The sequence below is a fragment of the Petromyzon marinus genome, chromosome 7 (assembly GCF_048934315.1).
Source record: "Petromyzon marinus isolate PM22_M1 ecotype Great Lakes invasive population chromosome 7, UKy_Petmar_22M1.pri1.0, whole genome shotgun sequence".
Classification (NCBI taxonomy): domain Eukaryota; kingdom Metazoa; phylum Chordata; class Hyperoartia; order Petromyzontiformes; family Petromyzontidae; genus Petromyzon; species Petromyzon marinus.
Window position 1 is genome coordinate 12,390,626 of NC_133673.1, and position 21,347 is coordinate 12,411,972.

General features: G+C 47.7%; 2 protein-coding genes across 2 annotated transcripts in view; one reads left to right on the top strand and one right to left on the bottom strand.

Annotated features, from left to right (window-relative positions):
- PWP1 (PWP1 homolog, endonuclein) overlaps positions 1–21,347 on the top strand; it is a 61,032-nt gene that overhangs the window by 3,128 nt on the left and 36,557 nt on the right. The window contains exons 2-9 of the mRNA XM_032949169.2: positions 400–458; positions 2,393–2,556; positions 2,986–3,071; positions 4,034–4,130; positions 5,257–5,367; positions 7,088–7,224; positions 7,956–8,041; positions 8,543–8,639. Of these exons, the coding sequence (XP_032805060.1) occupies positions 400–458; positions 2,393–2,556; positions 2,986–3,071; positions 4,034–4,130; positions 5,257–5,367; positions 7,088–7,224; positions 7,956–8,041; positions 8,543–8,639 (837 nt within the window). The remainder of the gene's footprint in view (positions 1–399; positions 459–2,392; positions 2,557–2,985; positions 3,072–4,033; positions 4,131–5,256; positions 5,368–7,087; positions 7,225–7,955; positions 8,042–8,542; positions 8,640–21,347) is intronic.
- LOC116939995 (complement C1q tumor necrosis factor-related protein 4-like) lies at positions 8,986–20,792 on the bottom strand. Its single transcript, XM_032949171.2, has 2 exons — positions 20,434–20,792; positions 8,986–11,911 (listed from the first exon to the last, which is right to left on the bottom strand). The coding sequence occupies exon 2, from the start codon at positions 11,899–11,901 to the stop codon at positions 10,663–10,665; it is 1,239 nt and encodes a 412-aa protein (XP_032805062.2). The 5' UTR covers positions 11,902–11,911; positions 20,434–20,792; the 3' UTR covers positions 8,986–10,662.

The following is a 21,347-nucleotide window of genomic DNA, read 5'->3' on the forward strand; positions in this document are numbered from 1 at the left end:
CTCTCCAATTATTTAACCAATGGATTACTCTTACCGATTGTCGGTTAGATTACGTGACGAATTGGATAACAACAGTGTTTAGGGAGAATGTTGCCACGTGTGCTGCTGGACGGGAGGTGATGGGCATTGCTTGGTGACATCGCCAACCACGTCACATTGGGTGTGGCTTGTGGAGGGGGGGGGGGTCCCACCTTCGGAAAGAAAGATGTCTGGACAACCGACATTTTTTTAAAGAGCAGAGCGATGTGCTGAGAAAATGTAATCATTTGCAATTTTCAGTTGATCTATCGACAACATCATCATCCCATCTGTACGTTTTTTACAGGCCTCCTTGCTGCTATCGTTCAATCTGCCTCACTTAACCTTGCCTCTCGTGTGCACTGTGACATCTCTCGCAAGGTGGAGCTTAACCCCGACGAACTCAAAAGTCTCATTGAAGATGCACGCGAGAATGCCAAGTAAGCTGAGCTGCCACGGTTACAGGAATAATAGGGCTGCCATCCAGCGTTGGATAAAGAATGGCTACTGTATATAATTATTATTTCCATCATTTTGTTAATCCACTGGTGGATGAAAGCCTCCCCACATTGTGGATCACACTACACCAGACTGCTGAACATGAGTTGGTTCCCAGGACCAGTTTCAGATATCACTCGCCGCTGATGTGAGCTGTGGCAGAGAATAAAACGGAAGGACGCTGGGTTATAAACACAGTGCGCTAAGCACAGCGCCATCGCTCCCTCTGGAAGTGTATGTAACCCCCTGAAATTCAGGAATACGCTGCAAAGAGACCCGCCGCGTGGAGGTTGACTCCACGATAGCGCCCCCACAACACAATGTCACCAAAACACGACGTGTATCTTTCTGCCAGTAGAGCCAACAAGCACACATCTATTTCAAGCTCAACCCTACTTCACATTCAAGCATTGTCTTTGTATTAGACTTTTGGAAGCATCAAATCTTTATTTTAAACGGCACCAGCTGTGTTTGGGGACTCTGGACATCAAGACAATCTTCTTATGTAATTCATGTTCATAGTGATATGATTACCCAGGAAAAAGACGTCAACCGAAGCGTAATAATTGTTGCCACTTATTTTCACTGTAATTGTGGGCAGTTGTGAGTCTGGTTATCTATTTGAGTCTATGGGCATTTCCTCTGCCTATTACATACTGCCTCTATAAAATAAACCCGGCCACTGCAAAATATTGAGATGCGGTTGCATTAAGATGCTATATAAATCGATACTCTTTGGTTCTATTCGGTATAGAACCAAAGAGTATGGATCCTTGCAGTCACGAAAGCTTTAAATCTAGAAATTATATAAATCCACTTTGTGTAAACGCGTAGGTTTTCACAGCAAATATGATTTATAATTACATTTTTTGTAAGGCCACTTAATGATCCTACCAAATCTGTGTCATTAAGACTGTCCATCACCTGACATGGCCCAACTAAATTAACTGTCCTATTGCGTTGCATTTTTGGCTTAAGTATGTACAGTAAAACCTTGTATTGCGAGCATAACTCGTATATCAAAGCGAATTTCCCCATCAGAAATAATGGAAACTCAGATGATTCGTTCCACAACCCAAAAATATTCATATTTTTATTATTTAAATTTAATAATATAAGTAATCACATTTATTAATTAAATTTAATCGTGGCTACTGTGAGGGAGATGAGAGAGAGGAGGAGGGGCCATTGTTGCAGTACAGTTACTAAAGAACAGTCACGACACTTGGACACAAAATCAAAAAATTATTTACGCACACACACGTGGTCACAACACTACAGTAAACAGTATACGCTCGAACGGATGTTGACTATACGAGTGAGGCACGCCGACTGAGACCGAGCATGGGAGATGATTACCCACAATCCCGCAGTGAGAGAGAGAGAGAAGAACCATCGGCTCAGTTGTGATCACGTGACGCTCAGCAGACAAAGCGTATACGTACTACTCGTATTGCAAGACCTCGCTCGTTTATCAAGTTAAAATTTATTTAAAAATTTTGCTTGTCTTGCAAAACACTCGCAGACCAAGTTAATCGCAATCCAAGGTTTCACTGTAGGTTGAACTCATTTCACAGCATTCATAGCCAACTGTGCTAATCGGAGGTGCGGGGGAAGGACAACAAACTAAACACAAAGCAGTTCTAAAGAAACGCGTTTTAAATTTAAAAGTGCATAGCTCCAGTGCCTTTCTAATATCGGAAGGAAGAGCATCTGAAAACACGCGATGCAGTGCCAGTCTTTGTTCGATGGGAAGCCAAAAGCCGTTGCGAGGATGAGCTCAGCAAGGTCTTGTGGTTCATTTGTGGCAAGCACTTTGTGTACAGTGAGTGCGGGTGCTGTATGCGGTGCAGTGCAGACATTATTTTCGCTACAGGAGTGAGGGGCTGGACGTGGACGGGATCGAAGAGAATGCAGAGGAGGAGGAGGCGCAGGACGTGAGCGACGCGGCAGCAGATGGCGCCAGAGCAGCCGCACGGGCGCAGAGAGAGACTGATGAGCTCGCCGAGTATCGGCTGGACGAGTACGACAACGACGAAGGTTGAGCACCCACGCGAGTCGCGCTTGGGGGAGACGTTCGCACACCTAACCCAATTGGGATTCAAATTAATGACGTCCCGTTTCACCGCTCCACGCTTCTTTGCGTATTTCTCAAAATTAGCTACATTTTCATCGTCGCTTTAATATTTCATTGAATCACCGCGTAAATAATTCCCACTACTCTGAACATTTGTCCTGTTCTCTCATTGTCCCGTAACAGAGCTATATGTGTGAATGCCATTATGCACAGATTGCTCTAAATCTCCGCGTTCTGGTGAATAACCAGCAGTGGTTGTGCGACACTTGCGTGCACTTTTTTTTATTCGTTCCTTGTGTCTCTGCAAGGGCTCGGGCTGGTTTGCTATCTTCTTGTCTGAGCCAATTCACATTGATGTCGTTCCGTAAAGCCATTATCTCACGTGTGTGCAGGCATGGGCGGCGTGATGGATAGCCTGGCGGGCCTCGCTGTGTATGCCAACAATGACGATGACCCATACATCACCCTCAAAGACACGGTGAGCGCAACAACTGTGGTCAATGACCGACAGATTAACCTTTTCCTGTTCCAAGATGTCTGCAAGTTGCATGGTAGGTACCGTTCACCGTTGAATCTCAACGCGCAAGCGGTTAGTGTTAAGTTTATCTAGAGAGGCATAGCACCACTGTTTTTAAAGACGTACTCACCGCAGAGAACTGTAGTGACACAACCACACTCTGATAGCTGGCGCTAAACTGTACCACGTGCCCTCCCGCATGACATACGTATACGTACACATGTGTACATGTGTGTACATACGTATGTGTACATGTGTGTACATACGTATGTGTACACATACGTCATCGCAGGAAAGGGTTAACAACCCTTTAACTATGTCGCCTCCATCAATATAGCCGATTTTGCTTCCCTCAAGTGTCGTTTAGAAGCAGGGTACCATCTGGAGGGATGCTGCTGAGGTGTAAAGGTTAGCGTGCTTGACTTGCAATCCAGAGGTCACCGATTTGAACTCCCAGCCGGGCTGTTTAAACAATGGTGCAAGTTTCTTTAAACTGCCTCTGTCCACTCCACATTATAAATGAATAAACCACAGTCGATCGACAGCTTGCGTGTCGTGGTGTAAGGTGTGGGCAACTCCCAACTCTTCCAAAACTTCTGTCTAGCATGGTAGAGGAGGCTAAAATAGCCTCTAGAGGAGCTCGCTAATGTTCCCCTCGAGTGGAGGCCCTTTCTGCCAGGGGTACTCCGAGCATGTAATTACAAAGCTGCATCTTCACATTTTACACTCATCTTTGTTTGCAATTTTAATAAACATCCAGACCTGTCCTTTCATTTTTTTTGGCGGTGCGTATGTATGTATGTACGTTGAACTTCTTTTGCACTTAGCCAGCCGTGATAATCAGAGGTGCAGGGGGAAGGACAACAAATTAAACACAAGCAGTTCTAAAGAGCAATGAGCTTTACATGTGTGGGACACTGCAGGAGGACGATGAGCAGGAGGACTTCATCATCAAACCATCAGACAACCTGATCGTGACGGGCAGGACTGCCGAAGACTGCTGCAGCCTGGAGATTTACGGTGAGGAGAAAGGCAGTGGCAAATGCTGCAGAGTTGACCCAGAGCAGATTGAAGGATTTCTCAAATTCCCGACTAATGTCCGATTAAAAAAAAAATGTGAATATATTTGTACATGTAAACATTTTAAAATATAATTTGGAAAAGAAGAACAAAAAATACAGCCTCTTAGTACTCTAAGTATTTTTGCTCTATTTTTTATTAGAGTATAATCTAGATATAAGGACACTTTGTAAGCATATTTCACATGCTTACTTATTACACTGGTTGGGGGAAGGTAAAGAGTAACTTATAATACAATCACACTTCCAGTATAAGTACCTGTGTGGCCTTGCTCCCAAGGGCTGTGTGGCAGACATATATCCTCTACTCCACGTACAATTATGATTAACCAATTGTTGAGTGTTACGTTGATCGCTCAACCCTAATCTTTGAGCGTTTCTGACGGTGAGAAATTGCTGCTAAAAACGCATCCGAGGATGTGTATCTAAGGGCAGTTATTGTAGGCGTGCTGGGATCAAGCTGGACAGACTGTGAGAGCTTCATATCTCATCGGATTCCTCCAGTCTAAAGATTCTGATTCTGGTTGGAGAGGTTTTTGGAAAATACTACTTAATAATGAATAGCAGCATACCAATGTGCCTGAAGATAAACGTTTTTAATCGGTGTTCAATGTCAATGTCAGCTGTGACTTGAATCAGAAAGATGGACATTGTCAAATAATATGGAACAAAAGTTAAAAGTGTCGAAAAAAACGTGGAGAGGCATGTGCTTAAAGATCTACGCTGAGAGACGGAGGAACATGTGGCTGAGACAACACACTGGTAGAAACTTACCAATTTACTTTTAATAAAAGGCCTAGTCACGTTGCTAGAAGGAATTATGGTCAGAGGTTGAGACTAATGATGGAGTGGCAGCCAAAGGAGAGAAAATGCCCGAGAAGAAGATATCCACTACAGAGATGAATCTATCAAATCTGCCTGTGCGCAGGTACTCGATAGATTGCTGCTTCGCAGGACTGGAAGGGATGACATCGGCTTGTGGGGGGGAGGTCTTCATCCAGCAGTCGATTTATCATGGCTGAGGATGACGAACATTAAGTGGCTTATTAATCTGTTGTGTTGTCCAGTTTACAATGAAGCGGAGGACTCCCAGTATGTGCATCACGACATAATCCTGCCGGCGTACCCGCTCTGCGCCGAATGGCTCAACTTTGACCCGAGCCCAGACAGTCGTGTCGGTAAGCCATCGTCACCTGGAGCCCAGTGCTGCACTCCTCATCGCTTCACCAGAAACACCTCCACATGCGCATTGTGCTAATGTTCCTAAAACAATACTTGGTAATGCAACACCCTATGATCCAGTGTCTCCACTGGCTCCCCATTACAGTCCCTGAACAATTTCAACATCAGGCTTGCCGTTTTAAAGATTTTCCTTGGTCACGCCCCTACCTACTACTCCCCTTTCATCTCACTTAACTCTCCCTCCTCTCCCCCCCTCATCTCACTCTACTCCTTTCCATATACGATCCTACGTCTGCCCTCGAATCTTACTCTACTCCCCTCCACGCACTCTCCTACCTCACCCCTCTCTTCTCACTCGACTCCCCTCCACATACCCACTATTCTGCGACAAGGGCTTTCTATCGAAGCCCCCAGTTAACCTTTTGCTCATTTGGAGGTTGTTTATTCTCATCTTATGCCCCCATAGCCTGGAATTCCCTTTCCTCAGCCATCCATGTGTGTGGCTTCCTGCCCCTGTTCAAGGCCAGGCTGAAGAGCTATGTCCGATGACCCCCTCTCTCTCCCTCTCAAATAAATATGCCCACTGTTTCTATACAGCATCTTGCATTTAGATGCTTTTTAAATACAAGTGATGTGGATGTATATACTTATTTCACACCGTACATTGCCAACCGTGCTAATCGGCAGTGTGGGCGAAGGACAACAAACGAAACACAAAGCAGTTTTTATTGTAAAGGAAGATGCAGCCAATATCCAAGTGGTTTTATAAATTTGTACCGAGGTTCTGTGTCCCAGGCTGTCCAGCATGAGTTGAAAGCTTAATCTCAGCACTTTATTGATGTCACTCGATGCCACAGTGACAACACGAGTGTGCTATAATGGTGGAGCCCTGACTATAATTAATTATTGAAAATGTAACATTGTGTCGGAAAGTCTAGGATACACAGCACAAGTATGTTCCTATTAAGATGAGGATTTTCTCTAGAAGGTTAAAGGGTTATTTTTGTTTTGCACGAGTGGTCAATTGGCACTTTGAGTTTGTCACTGCTCGCAGCCCTACTGGAATTCAATTAAGTATCTCGCCAAGAGAAATCCCATAGGAAGCGCATGAAGTGTCATGGAATAAGTTACTCTTGCATTATCGATAGAAACTAATGGATTTGAACATTGTATTCAGGTCCTTAATCTATAGTGGGGAAGAAGCCCTCCTATAGTGGGGAACATTAATCAAAATTCGCCTTGGCCCAGTTTTAACCCACGTAACCTGACTGTAATCCATACTCTTTGGTTCTATTCGGTAAAGTCGCGTAGGTAAAAAGCAAAACAACAAAAGTCACGACGTTTCGGCCACAACACAAGCGGCCTTCATCAGGTGAAGGGACCAAACTGTCTAGAGGACAGCGTTGGAGTGTCCTCTGGATAGTTTGGTCCCTTCACCTGATGAAGGCCACTTGTGTTGTGGCCGAAACGTCGTGATTTTTGTTGTTTTGTTTTTTACCCACGTGAATTTACCGAATAGAACCAAAGAGTATGGATCCTTGCAGTCACGAAAGCTTCAATTCTAGAACTGACTGTAATCGCCACACTCGAGTTCCGCATGCCTGGCAATTTAATAAGTAATATTTGGCAAAAGTTGGTAGTCTGATAGCAGAGTTCTACCCGCAGATGTAAAGCCCCCGATGTTAATGGCACCGTCTTTGCTGGCTCCCCCGGCAGGAAATTTCTTGGCGGTCGGGAGCATGAAGCCCACCATCGACGTGTGGGACCTGGATCTCGTCGACGGACTGGAGCCTGTGTTCAGGCTCGGTCGCAAGAAGCCCTCCAAGAAGAAGAAGAAGACAAAAGGCAAAAAGGTGACGAGCCCGTCGCGCGTTTTCCCGCAGCGTGCACGATTACGCCTTTGCTCGTTAAGTTAGGAGTCGAGTCGTTTGCTTGAATTCCACTTGGTGGCGCAAGAGACTAACATTGAGGGTTGACGCAATTTTTTTATACTACCAGGGAAGGCCCCTCTGAGCTACGTAGCTCTTTTTTGGAAGCAACCTGGCCACAAATGATAGCTCAACGAAGTGACTCATGACGTGGAAATTTATTCCAGCCAAATACTCTAAACGCACGTTTCTAAATGTGGAGGGAAATACCGGAGGACCCGGAGAAAAATCCACGTGAAAATACTGAGCGAAACATTCAAACTCTGAATATACAGGCGTCAGGGTCTGTATCGAACCCACAACCCCCTTGTATACCAGGAAAGGTAGTTAACTTAATTATTACAAGCAATGTCAAGTGCTTCTCATATTGACCTCGAATTATTTCATCACTCATTTTTCAGTTCCACTGCTGGATGAACACCTCGCCACACCATGTCAGTCATAGAGGTGTTGTTTGACCATACTTCACCATGCTGGTCAGTGTGGATTGGTGAAGGGTGGTGGTCCAGGACCGGTTACGGCATCCCTCGCCATTAACCGTGTCCAGGAATCGAACTGGGCTCACCTGGTTCATATAGCGCAAGTGCCCTAACGACTGTATACCCCCCCCCTCCACCTACCTAATTTACCTTCCCTTAAACATTGCCATTTTTCAGAAGGCCGCTTCGGATGGAGATTCCGAAACGACATCGGAGGGACACACAGACGCCGTGCTTGACCTTTCCTGGAACCACAACGCAAGGTAAACGCACGCAGACCTCCCATGCCCGGCGAGTCATCCATGCTCGTGTTTTCCGACCACTCTGGACGCGTGGACCACTGCCAATCCATCTAAATGATTTCAAGGATCAGCCCGCACTGATAACACGTTGTACGATGTCCGTAAACTGCCATCAATCGGCAGATTAAGGCCACTTGTCTTGATGAGACATGTATCACATTTATATACTTGTGCAGTGGGCAGTAAGAAATAATACAGAAAATAAATTGTACCACCTGCCCACGGTTCCTTGGATCACTTTTCACGAGCCAGGCGGGACCACCAGTTGTCCGAGGACCACAGGTTGGGAACCACTAGCCCAGGTGACGATTTACTTCCGACGGCAGGCATCCCCACCGTAATGGCCACGCGGTGTCGAATTGGGCCTTGCAAATCACGTTAACGCGTGTAATCGCTTATTATGCTCACGCCGCGCCACTCTGATCCGCCACGTGCAACAATGCACGTTCGTCCCCCTTCCAGGAACGTGCTGGCGAGCGCCTCCGCCGACCACACGGTTATCCTGTGGGACCTGGTGCAGGGCAAGGTGGCGACCACGTTGGAGCAGCACACAGACAAGGTGAGGTCGCGCATATGTGCGCGTACTCGCGCGTGTGCTTGTGTGTGTGTGCGCGTGCGTGCACGCGCCTGTGCGCCTGTATGTGCGGGCATGTGCGGGATCATTGGACAGCTCCCCCCTTGTGCAGTGCCATCTCCATCCATCACGCGGCAGTTGTTGCACCTGGCCACTGGGCTGCAAGCGCACATAAATCCGGCTGACATGTTGATGTATTTGAGCATCGTTCTTGGCTCGAAATTGGCAAAGAAAATAAAACACATTGAGGGATTACATTTCCCCCCCCCCCCCTCAATTCAGCACGGCTGTGTGAAAAGGCTGCGCAGGAGTGTTCGGTGTCCTTGTGTGGTGGATTGATTCATAGCAGCTGTTTTTATTATTTTATATATAAATGTTTGTGCGTGTTATCAATGTATAGTGGTTGTTTTTTTTTTGCATCTCATAATTTTTTATTGCAAAATGGCACGACATCTTTACACACGGATAAAATGGCCATCGATGCACTGTTTCAGTGGCATGAGCATGCTGCACCAGGCACAATAACTTGGCACATCAATTTCAGCGGGAAAAAAAAGACCTTCCAATTTAGCTTTGCGCTTGAGAAAAGCTATTGCTAATCTCGTCATTCTTGGCTTGGCCTTTGGTGTGCCTCTGCGGGCACACAGCTCTTCGCCTGTGTTTTCCAACATCGAAATTAAAAAGCTAAAAAAACAAGTCTTACTCGTCTATGATAATCACCAAAGCAACACATGCCCCCCAAGGAGAGTACAGCGAAACTCCCGTTATCCGCGTTGATGTTTGGGATAACTTATCTGCAAAAATATGAAGGTGCTTGAATGAATTTAGCACTTCTGGTCGACTCATTTGAAGATTGACTGGTATTCAAATGAATTTCCCACCATTTATGGGTGACTCCTTTTATCCACGTATGAATGTAGATTGTAGGAAGACTCGATGTCTGCAGATAGAATTATACCTTCGAATTATAATTATAGCGGGCAATAGGGTGGCGGATAAGAGGCATCTCGCTGCAGGCATTAAACGCTAGCCACGAGCCTCACCAATGATGGAGGCTGCGCCACATTTACACACAACGTCACGTCACGACGTGCAGCGCTGCTTGCTCTGTGCTTGTGTCATGAGCTGCAGTATGGAGCGCGCTCGGGACTCGTTGACAGCGTCGCCTTTGTTCCGTGCTGCCTTCTGGATTTGGAAATGGAGACTAAGTTTCACATAAGCAGAGCGAATATAACAGTACTTTGGAAATGTGCTTTTTTAAAATCAATACTGTGCTTTGTTTGAATTGGCTCATTTTTTTGTTCAACGTTTAGAAGTTTTTATTTTATAACTACAATAATTGTGTTTGCGACTCAATCACACTGCTTCTTTGTAATTTGTCGAGGCTAGCCTCGTAAGTATCTACTGATGAAAGTAAGTTCACGAGTGGACCACGTGTTTGCATCGAAAGAAGCCGAGCATTCTGCAGTTTTCTCGCGCACTTTTCGTGGAGAGACTGGACGACAGCCATGGGTTTGTTCGCTCGCAGGAGCCTGGGGAATTTCCAAGTTGGTGTGTGTGCCAGGCAGGGGGGCACAAGCACTTGTATTCAGATTCAGGAATCGGGGATTAATTACAGTTAAATAATTTTCTGTGTGGGGTAATTAGTTAAACTGTTCTGCTGCTATTTGACCCCTTGGAATTTGCGCTTTTTTTTTCAAACTACAACGGTTATAACGAAACTGTCATCGTTAACATTTGCAGCATCATTCACAAGTGAAATTCCACCCTTGCCAACCATGCAGATTTAATCGAAAGGGTGCCGATTGTTACGCCCTTTGTTCCGCGTACCGCTTTTGCGTCAACGTTTTTTTTCGTGCGATAAAAGAGTCTTAAAAATTGGCATCCTTAAGTCTACTGGGTTGGCAAGTATGAAATTGTGGTCACAGCATTAACCCCCCCCCCCCCCCCGAGACGCGAGTGACGCCGCGCCTGGCAAGCAGACGCCACGCGGGCGCGCGCACACACACTACGGCGGCGGGTCCGGGTAGAGCAGGAACCCGGTGAAGGTGATGTAGCGGCCGTGGTTGCTGTAGGCCCCGAAGCCCTCGCGCTGCGGGCTGTGCAGCCACACAGTGTCGCCGCTCTTGAGCTGCAGCATCACGCTCTGGCTCTGCATCTCGCGATGGGGCGACGGGTCGTCGTCGAAGAGCAGGGCCTGCGCCTCCCGCCCGTTGCGCATCAGCTTGACCGCCAGCGCGCGGCCCGGCGCCTTGCCCGCTGTGAAGGCGAAGTAGTACGCGCCCGGCACGCGGCACGTGAACGTGCCCGACTCGCCGTCAAAGTCCCGGCCGATGTTCACGAACTCCGAGTCGAAGGGCATCGGCTGCAGGTCGTCATCCGCTGCGGACGCCGCGTTGCTCTCCTTCCCGTCCGCGCCCTTGCCCTTGAATTCGACCGGCAAGCTTTCGGTGCGTGCCACGGAGAACGCAGACCGGGCCTCACGGTCGACTGCCACCGCCGCCAAGGACCGACGCGACGGAGCGCCGCCGCGCGCCTTTGCATCCGCGGCCGGCGGCTCTTCCTCCGCCGCGATGTCATTGCTGGATCGTTGCTCGTCGCCGCCAGCCGGCGCGTCGTTGGCCTCCCGTTCCGGTTCGGCGGGCCGAGCGTCGCTGAGCGGCAGGTCGGGGTAGACGAGGTACCCGGAAAAGGTGGTGTAGGGCCCTGCGCTGCTGTAGAGCGCGTACTTGGGGTCACCGTGCAGCCGCAGCCACACGGTGTCGCCGACCGACAGCTGCAGCATGACGCTCTGGCTCTGCACCTTACGCTCGCGCCGCCGGTGCTCGTCGTAGGCAATGACCTGCACTTCGTTGCGGTTCTTCATGAGCATGACGGAGAGCGGCTTGCGTGGGTACTTGCCCACGGTGTAAGAGAAGTAATAGGCGCCCGGCACGCGGCACGCAAACACGCCGCTCGCCGCGTCGAAGTCCCCGCCGATGTTCACGTAGACGCGGTCGAAGGCTACCGCCATCTTGGGCCCGCCGATCATGCTGCTGGTGCGCGCGGCAGAGAACGCGGAGCCGCGGGGTTGAGGCGCGGACACCGTCGTCGTGGTGGTAGTGGTGGTGGTGGTGGTGAAAGTCGCCACCGGTGCTGCCGCGGCGAGCCCCTCGCGGCTCGCCGCACCGCCACCGTCGGCAGCGCGTGTGCCGCTCGACGCCCAGCACAGCAGTGCCATCGTCGCCAGAGCCCCGGCGTGCGCCATCTCCGTGAAGCTGCGATGGGGCGGACAGGTACACGGAAAATTTATTTTTGTTTTATCGTGGTCATCATCGGTCATGATCTGTCCACTGCTGGATAGTCTCTCCAACCCATAGCCGTCTTGCATAGTCCTGCGGTGTAACAAACCGCATAGCACCAGTAAACAAGGTGATTTTATTTGCCCACGGTGGTCGTCCTCTCAGGTGCATATTCCCTCCCTCGGATGTAGTTCATCATTATCCATGAGAAACCCCACCACAGCACTCAATCCGTTTTTTTACGGTTTTACTATTTGGTGCCAATTGGGCCCACCGTTTTTGTAAAATGCGCTTTGCTGTGACATCCATCAACCTCGAGGCACTCGTTTAACAGGATTGACAACTGACAAGACCATGAAAGTCGAAACCAGTCTGGAAATGTGCCTGCTTAAGCAAATCCTGATGAAAATCTTGGTCCAGAAGGCCAGTGAACTGAATTGTTATTCTATTTCTTCCCTGTACGTTCAATTTTTTTTTTATCCCCTTCAAACCAAATGTAAGTACAGGAATAAACAAGAGTAAATAAACAAGCGAACGTGATGCGCCGGTTAAATTACATCGCAGATTGTTTCGTATTTTTTTAAATATATATAATAATTGGAAGAGCTCAGGAGCCCGCATGTAAATGGAACGCGTGATTCGCGTGCCAATTGCATCGGCGTGCCGTCACTGTACACAAAGCGTAATAGGAGGTGTGCTCATTAATGTGCTGCTCCAGCAGTAATTGCTGGGCTTGCTCCGTGTGCTTGATGGACCGTAGCTGCTTCTACTGCTGAGAGTAGCTGGATGCAAAAGCCAGTCCCACCCCACCTTTATTGTTATTGATGATGCACAACAATTGCTATTCTTTGTTAGTCGTGGAGGTTTTTTGTATTATTATTAGACCTGCATCTATCATTTTTATGTATTGGCGCCATGTCACGAGAGGAAGAATCCGTTCGGAACCCTTGCACAGCAGTGCGACACTTTGTGTCGGAGAGCGGTCCACAGAAGGAGACATTACAGTACCGTTTCTGAAATCTCTGCATGTGACCACTTATCCACACTCAGGATGGTATTATCGCACTGAGCCTGCTAGAGCTATCATTTTTGCCAAATTAAGTGGGAAACCCAATGTATTATCGCGGGTGATTTTTGGGTGAAGTCGGTGGTGACTGGGCTGAGGCCATCAACTCGCTGCACTCGAGAACCCAGTTTAATCACGGGCAGCCGATAAAGCCCCACGTCTAACTCGAGTTCTCAGTGGTGCCAGCTCAGCGCTGTTGCCACCGAATCACTCGGCGACCTCGATTTAATTTTCGCATGCTGCAGTTGTAGCAAAGTTGCACATTCGTCAGGGTTCCGCTGTTTGTGGTTGTCGTCGGCATTTCTGCCGCATGTTAAGACGAGCGAACGACACTTGCAAGCTAATTAATCCCGAGGGCAACTGCTGCTATCACTCATCCACATCTCATGACGATCATTTTGTTTTTTTATTTCATTAAATTTTCCTCCCCGTGCTTCTTTTTTTCTTGATTTTTCACGTCGCTCTCCGCTCAAAAAACCGTGTCCGGCACAGCCCGCTTGCCGCTCGTCGGCAGGCCGCCCTGGCCACCTGGGTTTAATTGCCAATCGGCCGCACGCTGCTGTCGCCAACGGGAGTTGGTTTGGCCGACACGGAGTCGCGGCGGTTGCCATGTTTCAAATTGCGGGGTTTGTTTGGTTAACGCGCCGGCGCGCGCCGCGCAGATGACGGCGCGCGGGGAGGGAAAATGAGGTCCGCGGTAACGAGAAACCATTAAAGCAGCGGCAGTCTATAATTACTGCATTATGCCGCAGCGCCACTTAGCCGGTAGCTAAGCAGCGCTCTCCAGTAAGTGGCATTTTTTTTTTAATGTACAAATGAAGAACATTGTGACTGCAGTTAATTTCTTAAAAGCGAAACAAATTAATAAACAGCAATGATGGATTTAGCCAACAAGCAAAATTTCTTTAAATTTCGATTCAAAGCTTTCGTGACTGCAGGGATTCATCTTCTTGGTTCTTTCGGTAAAGTCACGTGGAAGGGAAATAATAAAATAATACAAATAAAACATAATAAACAGAATTGTTTATTATGTTTTATTTTTATTACTTTGTTATTTCCCTTCTACGTGACTTTACCGAAAGAACCAAGAAGAAAAATTACTGTAATTGCCCAAAATATTGCTCTCTCCCCTCTGCTGTCCGTTGCTCACAACAATGTAACCTTTAATGCACTAGTGCCAAACATTCATTTTCGTCTGAGTTGGGGAGCTGCAGCGCGGTGGTTGGTGCGCCGCGTTGTGAACCTGGCCACCTGAAAGTTGATTCCTGGCCACGGCCCACATGAGCGGCGAGTGATAACTGAACCGGTTCTGCGCCGCCCACCAAAGACAAAGATCCCCCGTATAGCCTGAACAGACCGTTGGGGCAGGGGCTGTTAGCGAGCACCTATGAAGGCCGGAACGGCACACGAGGTGGTGGCCAGCACCACCCCCACCACCACTTCACCAATCCACACTGACCAGGATGGTCAAGTATGGTCAAACAAACTCCCGTGACAAATATGGTGTGGTGGGATGGCCTTACTCCGGCGGTGGCTTGACAAAGAGTTGTACATGATTTTGTGTTATTTTCTTTTTGAGGGATTGCCAGCGAATTGAGAAAATTGTGTTTCCCACTGCTGTGCTCTGTACAGGCCACGTGATTAATTGCATTTGAGCTGGTCTCGGTGGCATGCACTGTTTAACATCCCAGCAAAGCTAAGCTCCCACCAACTGTGGGATATATCTACCCGCATTACGACAGATTGGGCATTATTTAATATATTGTAATTATTTTTTTACTTTCTGAAAACCATTCGTAGGCTTGTCACTGCATCATTAAAAACATTGATTGTGATGTTTTTGATGTGTGCGTGAAATTTCCGCGCATGTGAGAATTAATCATTTTTGAGAATCGATGAGTTACGATTCGTATCATTCACATGCAGATGCCACATGAAGACTACTGGAGGGACCACAACTGTACAAATGACACGGGGAAAACCAAAAACGATTTCAACGATATGGTAAAAATTTGACTAAAAATAATTGATTGTCTATTTAAATTGCAACCTCCCCCCCCCCCCCCAAATTGTACAAATGTATTTAGTAAATTTAGGTGGCGGGGCCTAATGAGCGAATTGGTACATGCGTAATAATTGTCTCTGTGATAAGCTCCACTCCTCCAACTAGCATCACGGCAAAATGGGCAGTCTTATCAATGCATCAATTCTTTATTGGTATCAATTCTTATGTCTCACGATATATACTGGAACAAATTTCTGTGTGTAATGACAACTATTTTATATTTATGTGAATGATCAAATTATTCGCCAATGTCAAATTTAGTCTTAAAGAGCAAACAAAACCGTACAAACAATACAGCAACAAATTATAAATAATACAAATGGTGAGCAATAAAATAAGACTGCAAAAGAATAAATGATTTTATCGAATAGAGGCCCTGCATTGCAGAAATTCATTAAATCACTGTGGGTGGGTTTGGGTGGGTGGGTCGCTTTCGGTGGGTGTGGTAGGGTTTGGGTGGATGTGGTTTGGTTGGTGGATGTGGGTTCATGTGGGTGGGTGTGGGCATGTTGGTAGGTGTTGGTAGGTTTGTGGGTTGGTGTGTGGGTGGGTGGGTTTGAGCGGTGTGTTTGTGACTCGTTATGGACGCGAGGCTGAACCACATTGGCTGCGGTCTGAACGCTGTGCTCCGTGAAGACCGCTTCCTTATGTCGTACGGGACGCGCGGCGAGCGCTCGTCCGATCGAATCACGCCCCGCAGCCTCGCGCATCCCCAGCCCGCCGCTCACCCTGCGCGCCCGTCTTGCCTCGCGTACCCCGTTCAGCGTGCCACCTCACAAGCAACGCGGCGGCGAGTGAATACAGATGGCCGCTCGCCGGCCTACATGCCACACGTCCAACTGTTTAAGCGCTTGCATAACACGTCCAATTGAGCCCGTCGGCACATTTACTTGCACAATGACATTCACATCCGTGCAGTTCACACACACGCATGTAGCGCGTGTAAAATTATATCCGCGTGTGGCAGACAGCAGTGGTGTAGCGTGGTTGGCATGGACCCTGGGGCAAGGAATGAAATGGGGGGCCCCCTGTCCACATTTCCCCCTCTTTGTAGCCCAAATGGCCCCTCCAGCCCTTGGGGCCCTGGTGTATTTCCACCACCTGGACATTTGGGAATGCAGTGTGATACGCATACCAATACATTTGTTAACTATTAATGTATAGTAATGCGTACACGATTTCGAGACATCATATTGGCTGTTAATAAAAGCAAGGCGGGATTGGGAGAGGCACGTCATGAGAAGGGATAATGGCTGGTGGTTGAGACTAATGAACGAGCGGCAGCTAATATAATTATACATTGGACTGATATAGCACTGTTCATGCAGAGATCACAGATCGCTGTACACAATAGACATGAAAAATATATTTAAAAAAAAAGAGAAGGGAATGTGCCCAAGAGGGCGACAGCCGAGGAGATGGAGTGATGAAATTCACTCGTGTGCAGGAGCGGAATGGATTGCTGCATCCATTGCAGGACCTTGAGAGAGATGGTGATGACTTTGGGGACGCCTTGATCCTGCAGCAATCGCGCATGGGTTGATTTCTTGCATAACTGAAATATATAGCTATAGGCATCATGTTCGTTTAAAATCACCTTAATTGTGTTTTTCTTGTGCACCTTTATATATATGTTTAAAAATAGCTCACCTCCTACTGTGATGCACATCGATCGCTCGGGCAGAGATTAATTTTTGTCCTGCCAGTTTTTTTTTTATTTTCACACGGATACCTGCCGGAGGTTGCTTTATATTCTGCACGAGGCTTCGGCTCCCATCCCGGGCAGACCTCATTTCTGCAAAGGTCGCTTCTGACAGCCGCGCTGACAAGACAATGATTGCGGCGGTCGAATCTGCACCCTCGAAAACCGCCGAGCGGACTTAACGGATGCAGTGGGTTACGGCGGTCGTGCACGTCCCTCCGCCGTTTGTGCGAAATTATCGACCGTCCCACCGCCACTGCCGCCGCCGTCTTTCGGCCGTGAATCCGGCTCCGCAGGCAGTGGGCCGTGTCTCTCGCGCGGCGTTCGCCATGTGTTGATTGGTGTTCCCAGCTCGGCGCTTGCGGTCGGGGAAACGGTTGTTGGCGGCACCGCGGTCTCGTTCCACTTTGATGTTTAATTTGTGCCCGCTCTGCGGGAGGCATTGCTCTTCCAGGCACCTCGCTCTCAGCTTGCCGATGTTCGGAGCCAAACACAATTATCAGCCCTTAAACTGAAAACTAGACGCAAAAAAATATTTTACCAGGTAAGGCCCACTGAGTTATATAGCTCTTTTAGCAGAAGCAACCTGGCCACAAGTTATAGCTCAAGGAAATGGCTTATCATGTGGACATTTATAGCAGAAAAATACTTGAAACGCATGTTTCTAAGTGTGGAGGGAAAAACCGGAGGACCCAGAGAAAAATCCACACGGCCACGGAAAACATGCAAACTCCAAATATACAGGCGTCAGGGTTGGGATCGAACCAACGACTTCCTGTATACCCCTGTGATGAACACATGTCGCAAAGCCCTTTCTTGGCTCACAGCCCATGGGAAGTTAGTTCCGTACGTCTCTGGAGAGGAATGTGATTTATTGACACAGCTGAAATTTGCACCGCTCAATACACGTGTCTGCATGTGAGTTGCGTTGGTATTTAATGATTCACCTCCACCCTGACCTTCCCAGAGTTTTGATGAACTGTCATGATTTGGAGTCTTAGATTCTAGAATGAATTTGTTTTTGATTATTTTATTGTTTCATATCTATTGGTTATAATGTTTTATCTCATTTGGATGGTTGTGTTTGTTCCATTAGCCTAAGTGGAACATCGGAATGTCGTTTTCAAAAATTGAAAAACATGGATTAAGTTTTAATTAACACATCGCCACACGCCTAATGGTATTGCTTCTGCACTGTAGAAATACCTTGCCCATTAGCAAACCAAAACTATAGCCTTCTCTTACATTGTCTGGATAGATGTACGCATTGTATGTTCTGCATTTAAAAATATACAATAATTCCAGTTATTTATCCAGGAAGGCTTCACTGAGTCTCAAGATGACTTCGTGAGGGTTTTGCATTTGGTTTGTTTTTCATGTGGGATGAAGCCGGAAGCGCCTGGATAATCACCACGCGCGTGCATGGAGATAATACCGGAAGGTCCACACAGATTGGTTCGTCTACCCATTTGTTGATGTAGTGATCTTCTTGTGATCTCGCAGTCCAGTTGGTTTCGGAGTTTGACATATCACAGCATGAACCATCAACTCTTATCTCCAAAGCTGTGAATTACAGGTGTTCATTTGTACATAATTAGCAGCTTCCGTGCAAACCGTTGGATCTCCAAACGATTAATTTCTTTCGGGCAGGGATTCTCAAACCCCCGTTCTCATGATCCGCCTCATTCCAAAAAATATTTTTTTAATTTTCCAAACGCTGCAAACGCCTACGTTTTTGCTAAACAATAAGACCATATGATGTAGAGAGCACCATTTCAAATCACGTGTGTACGTGTGTGTCTAGCGTGACATAAACAGGACGATTAAAATTAATCGGCACTGTCTTTTGTTGCGTGAAAGGTATTACGGAATCATTAGGCGGCGTGCGCCGGTCGTAGCCTATTTAATGCGAAATTTCACGGAGGTAAATTGCAACAGTAGCGAGATTTATTTTCCCAACGGTTTGCATGTTCTCCGATTAGTCGAGCAATGTAACCGATCAAAATCGGTTCGAGTATTCCATTACAAATAATATCCGGGTAGCCCAGCGCTAGTTGTGATTTATTCCAGGGGCGATGCATGCGGCTAAGTGCGCCTCTGGCGGACTTCATACTTGGGACCTTTTCACGGGCACCCGCTCCAAAAACAGGTGATGAAGAGGATGTTGTGAATTCCAGGTAACGATTGTGATTCGGAATAGAATTGCTGTCATGAGCTGGAAAAATCCCCCTCTTGGGATGGGGGGTGGGGCGGCATTGAATTTCATGGCCACTAATAGCTGTTAAATGTACGACGCGCTGTCCTCGTTCCGTGAACAGATGGTGTGCGATGGGGCGAGGGATATTCTATAGGTGACCAGCAGGCCACCTTCAGATTTTACAGCTCCAAATTAAATCTCGCTCGCCAAATTCAATTTTCGTTGCCGGTCTGTCGATAACGGAACCTTTACCATCGCAGGACCTTTTTCGCGTGGCGTTTTTTTCCAGAGGAAAGCCGTGTCAATGCTTTTGCATCGTGTTTCGTACCTGAGCAAGAAGACAGTTGTCCTCGTGCATGTGCTCCCGTGTGTTAACATATGGTCACACGTGTTAACATGTGTGCAGTGTGTTAACATGACTGTTTGCAACACAGTGGGTGTGTGTGCGTGATTAGCTTGCTTTTACATGTTCATGTGTGAATGTCTGCATATGAGCGTGAGTGCATGCACGCATTGAGTGAGTGCATGCATGCATACACTCACTGGATTTATACATTCCACAAGTAAATTCTCAGCACAATTGCTCAACAGAAAATATAATTGGCAACAGATTCCATAACAGATCAAATTACACTTATATGACTAGTCTTCTGCAATGCAATGCGAACAATTTTCTCGGTATGATGTCCGACGTCCTGCTGCATGTCCTCGGAGCTTAAGAAACTGAAGCTCTCCGCCGAGCATCACACGGTACAACCCGAAAACCCGCTGGAGAGTGAAACCACAGCACAACCACAAAAGCATGCGTGGCGGTAATCTGCATTTCTTTTAAAGGAGAAATGTGTTTTGTCTGCTGTTCAAACAGTGCTTTCCATGAGCTAGTGAAGATTATCTTCTCAGCTGTTTGCTGCAGGAGTTTATCACTTGCACGGCCGCCAGAAGAGACCACCTCGCCGACGATAATGTGACCCACCGGCATCCCTGGAACCAAGCCCCGTCATTACCCGTGCGATGCGCACAGCGTAGCGCAGCGGAGGAACACTGGATTACCTCAACTAGACACGGAGAATGGAACCCAACGCTATTCAGCCGAAGAAGGGCCAGCGTGTTTTATTTTTATTTTAAGAAACTATTCTAATGTGTCGTGCATGACGAAGCTTACGGTCATCATTGCAAAAGTGCCCGGCGCGGGTCGGGAAATGTTGATTGCGAGTCAGCTGCTTGACTTCACATTTTAAATTCACCCTCCCTGCACTCTGTTTCTACAGCTCATTCATTATACATTCACGTATAACAGAGGCTTAGTGGAACCAGAATTTAAAGGCAGTAATATAACCCCCCCCCGCCCCCCCAAAAATGAAATTCTACTCCAAGGCAGAGCGCGACCAGCGCAGCATTTTAAAGCAGCGACGCACAACGAGATTCACACACGCAAGCAGTCCTTAATAATAATAAACGCCAATCTTACCAGAGTAGCGGAAGAGAGGTTTGTTTTGTTTATCAGATGATCCGGTCAGGTCTGCCTTTTTTTCTTATCCTCCTGCTTGGCTATATATATATTTTTATCCTTTTAAATCAAAAGCTGTGCCGGTGCAGCAGCAAGTCGGATAAATATTTACGGCTCGACAGGAAGAAAAAAAATGTTCTGGGGATGCAGAGCGAGGAAAGCGCCGGCGATATCGTTTGGAATGAACGAACTGCAGGGACAGCACACGTGCGTGGCCAATCCTCCCTCGCCAACGGCTGGCGGTGGCTCGCGACGCCAAAACGTGAGCTAGTGGCGAAGCAACCCGCGGTTTCCGAGGCACCAAATGCAAGCGAACCCCCCCCCCCCCTAGTCCCCCAAAATCCCCTCCACCACCACCAACCCAACCACCGCACACCCCGCCCAGCCCCAACCTCCGATCGCATAGCAGAGACACAGGGGGCTTGGAGAGGGGGGGAAGAGAGAGAGAGATAGATGAGGATGGCGAAGTCGAGGATGAGAAGGCGAGGAGTCGGTGGCGGGAGGCGGAGTGACGACGAGTTTATATTCGACGCATGCCTCCTGTTTTCACTTGGACAGCCTCGCTCGCTCGAGCGATGTAGTGATTTTCCTACAACCAGGGATGAGCAAGAAGCTTCGTTACATTCTGAGAGCGTCTCTCCTGCTCGCGATGTTTGTTATCTTCTTGGTTAATGTGGGGTTTTTTTTTCCCTTCATCTAGACAAATTTGGTTTCTCCATCCATTGCCCGTGATTTATGCTAACGCTGGCTAATCGTGAGCAGGCGGGGCAACGGGCAATAATTCTGCACTGCCATTTCAACCTCCCCGGAGAACGCTTGAGAACATTACACCGACCTGTCAAGTCACAGCCTAGCTCACCTCTCCCGTCGCCCAA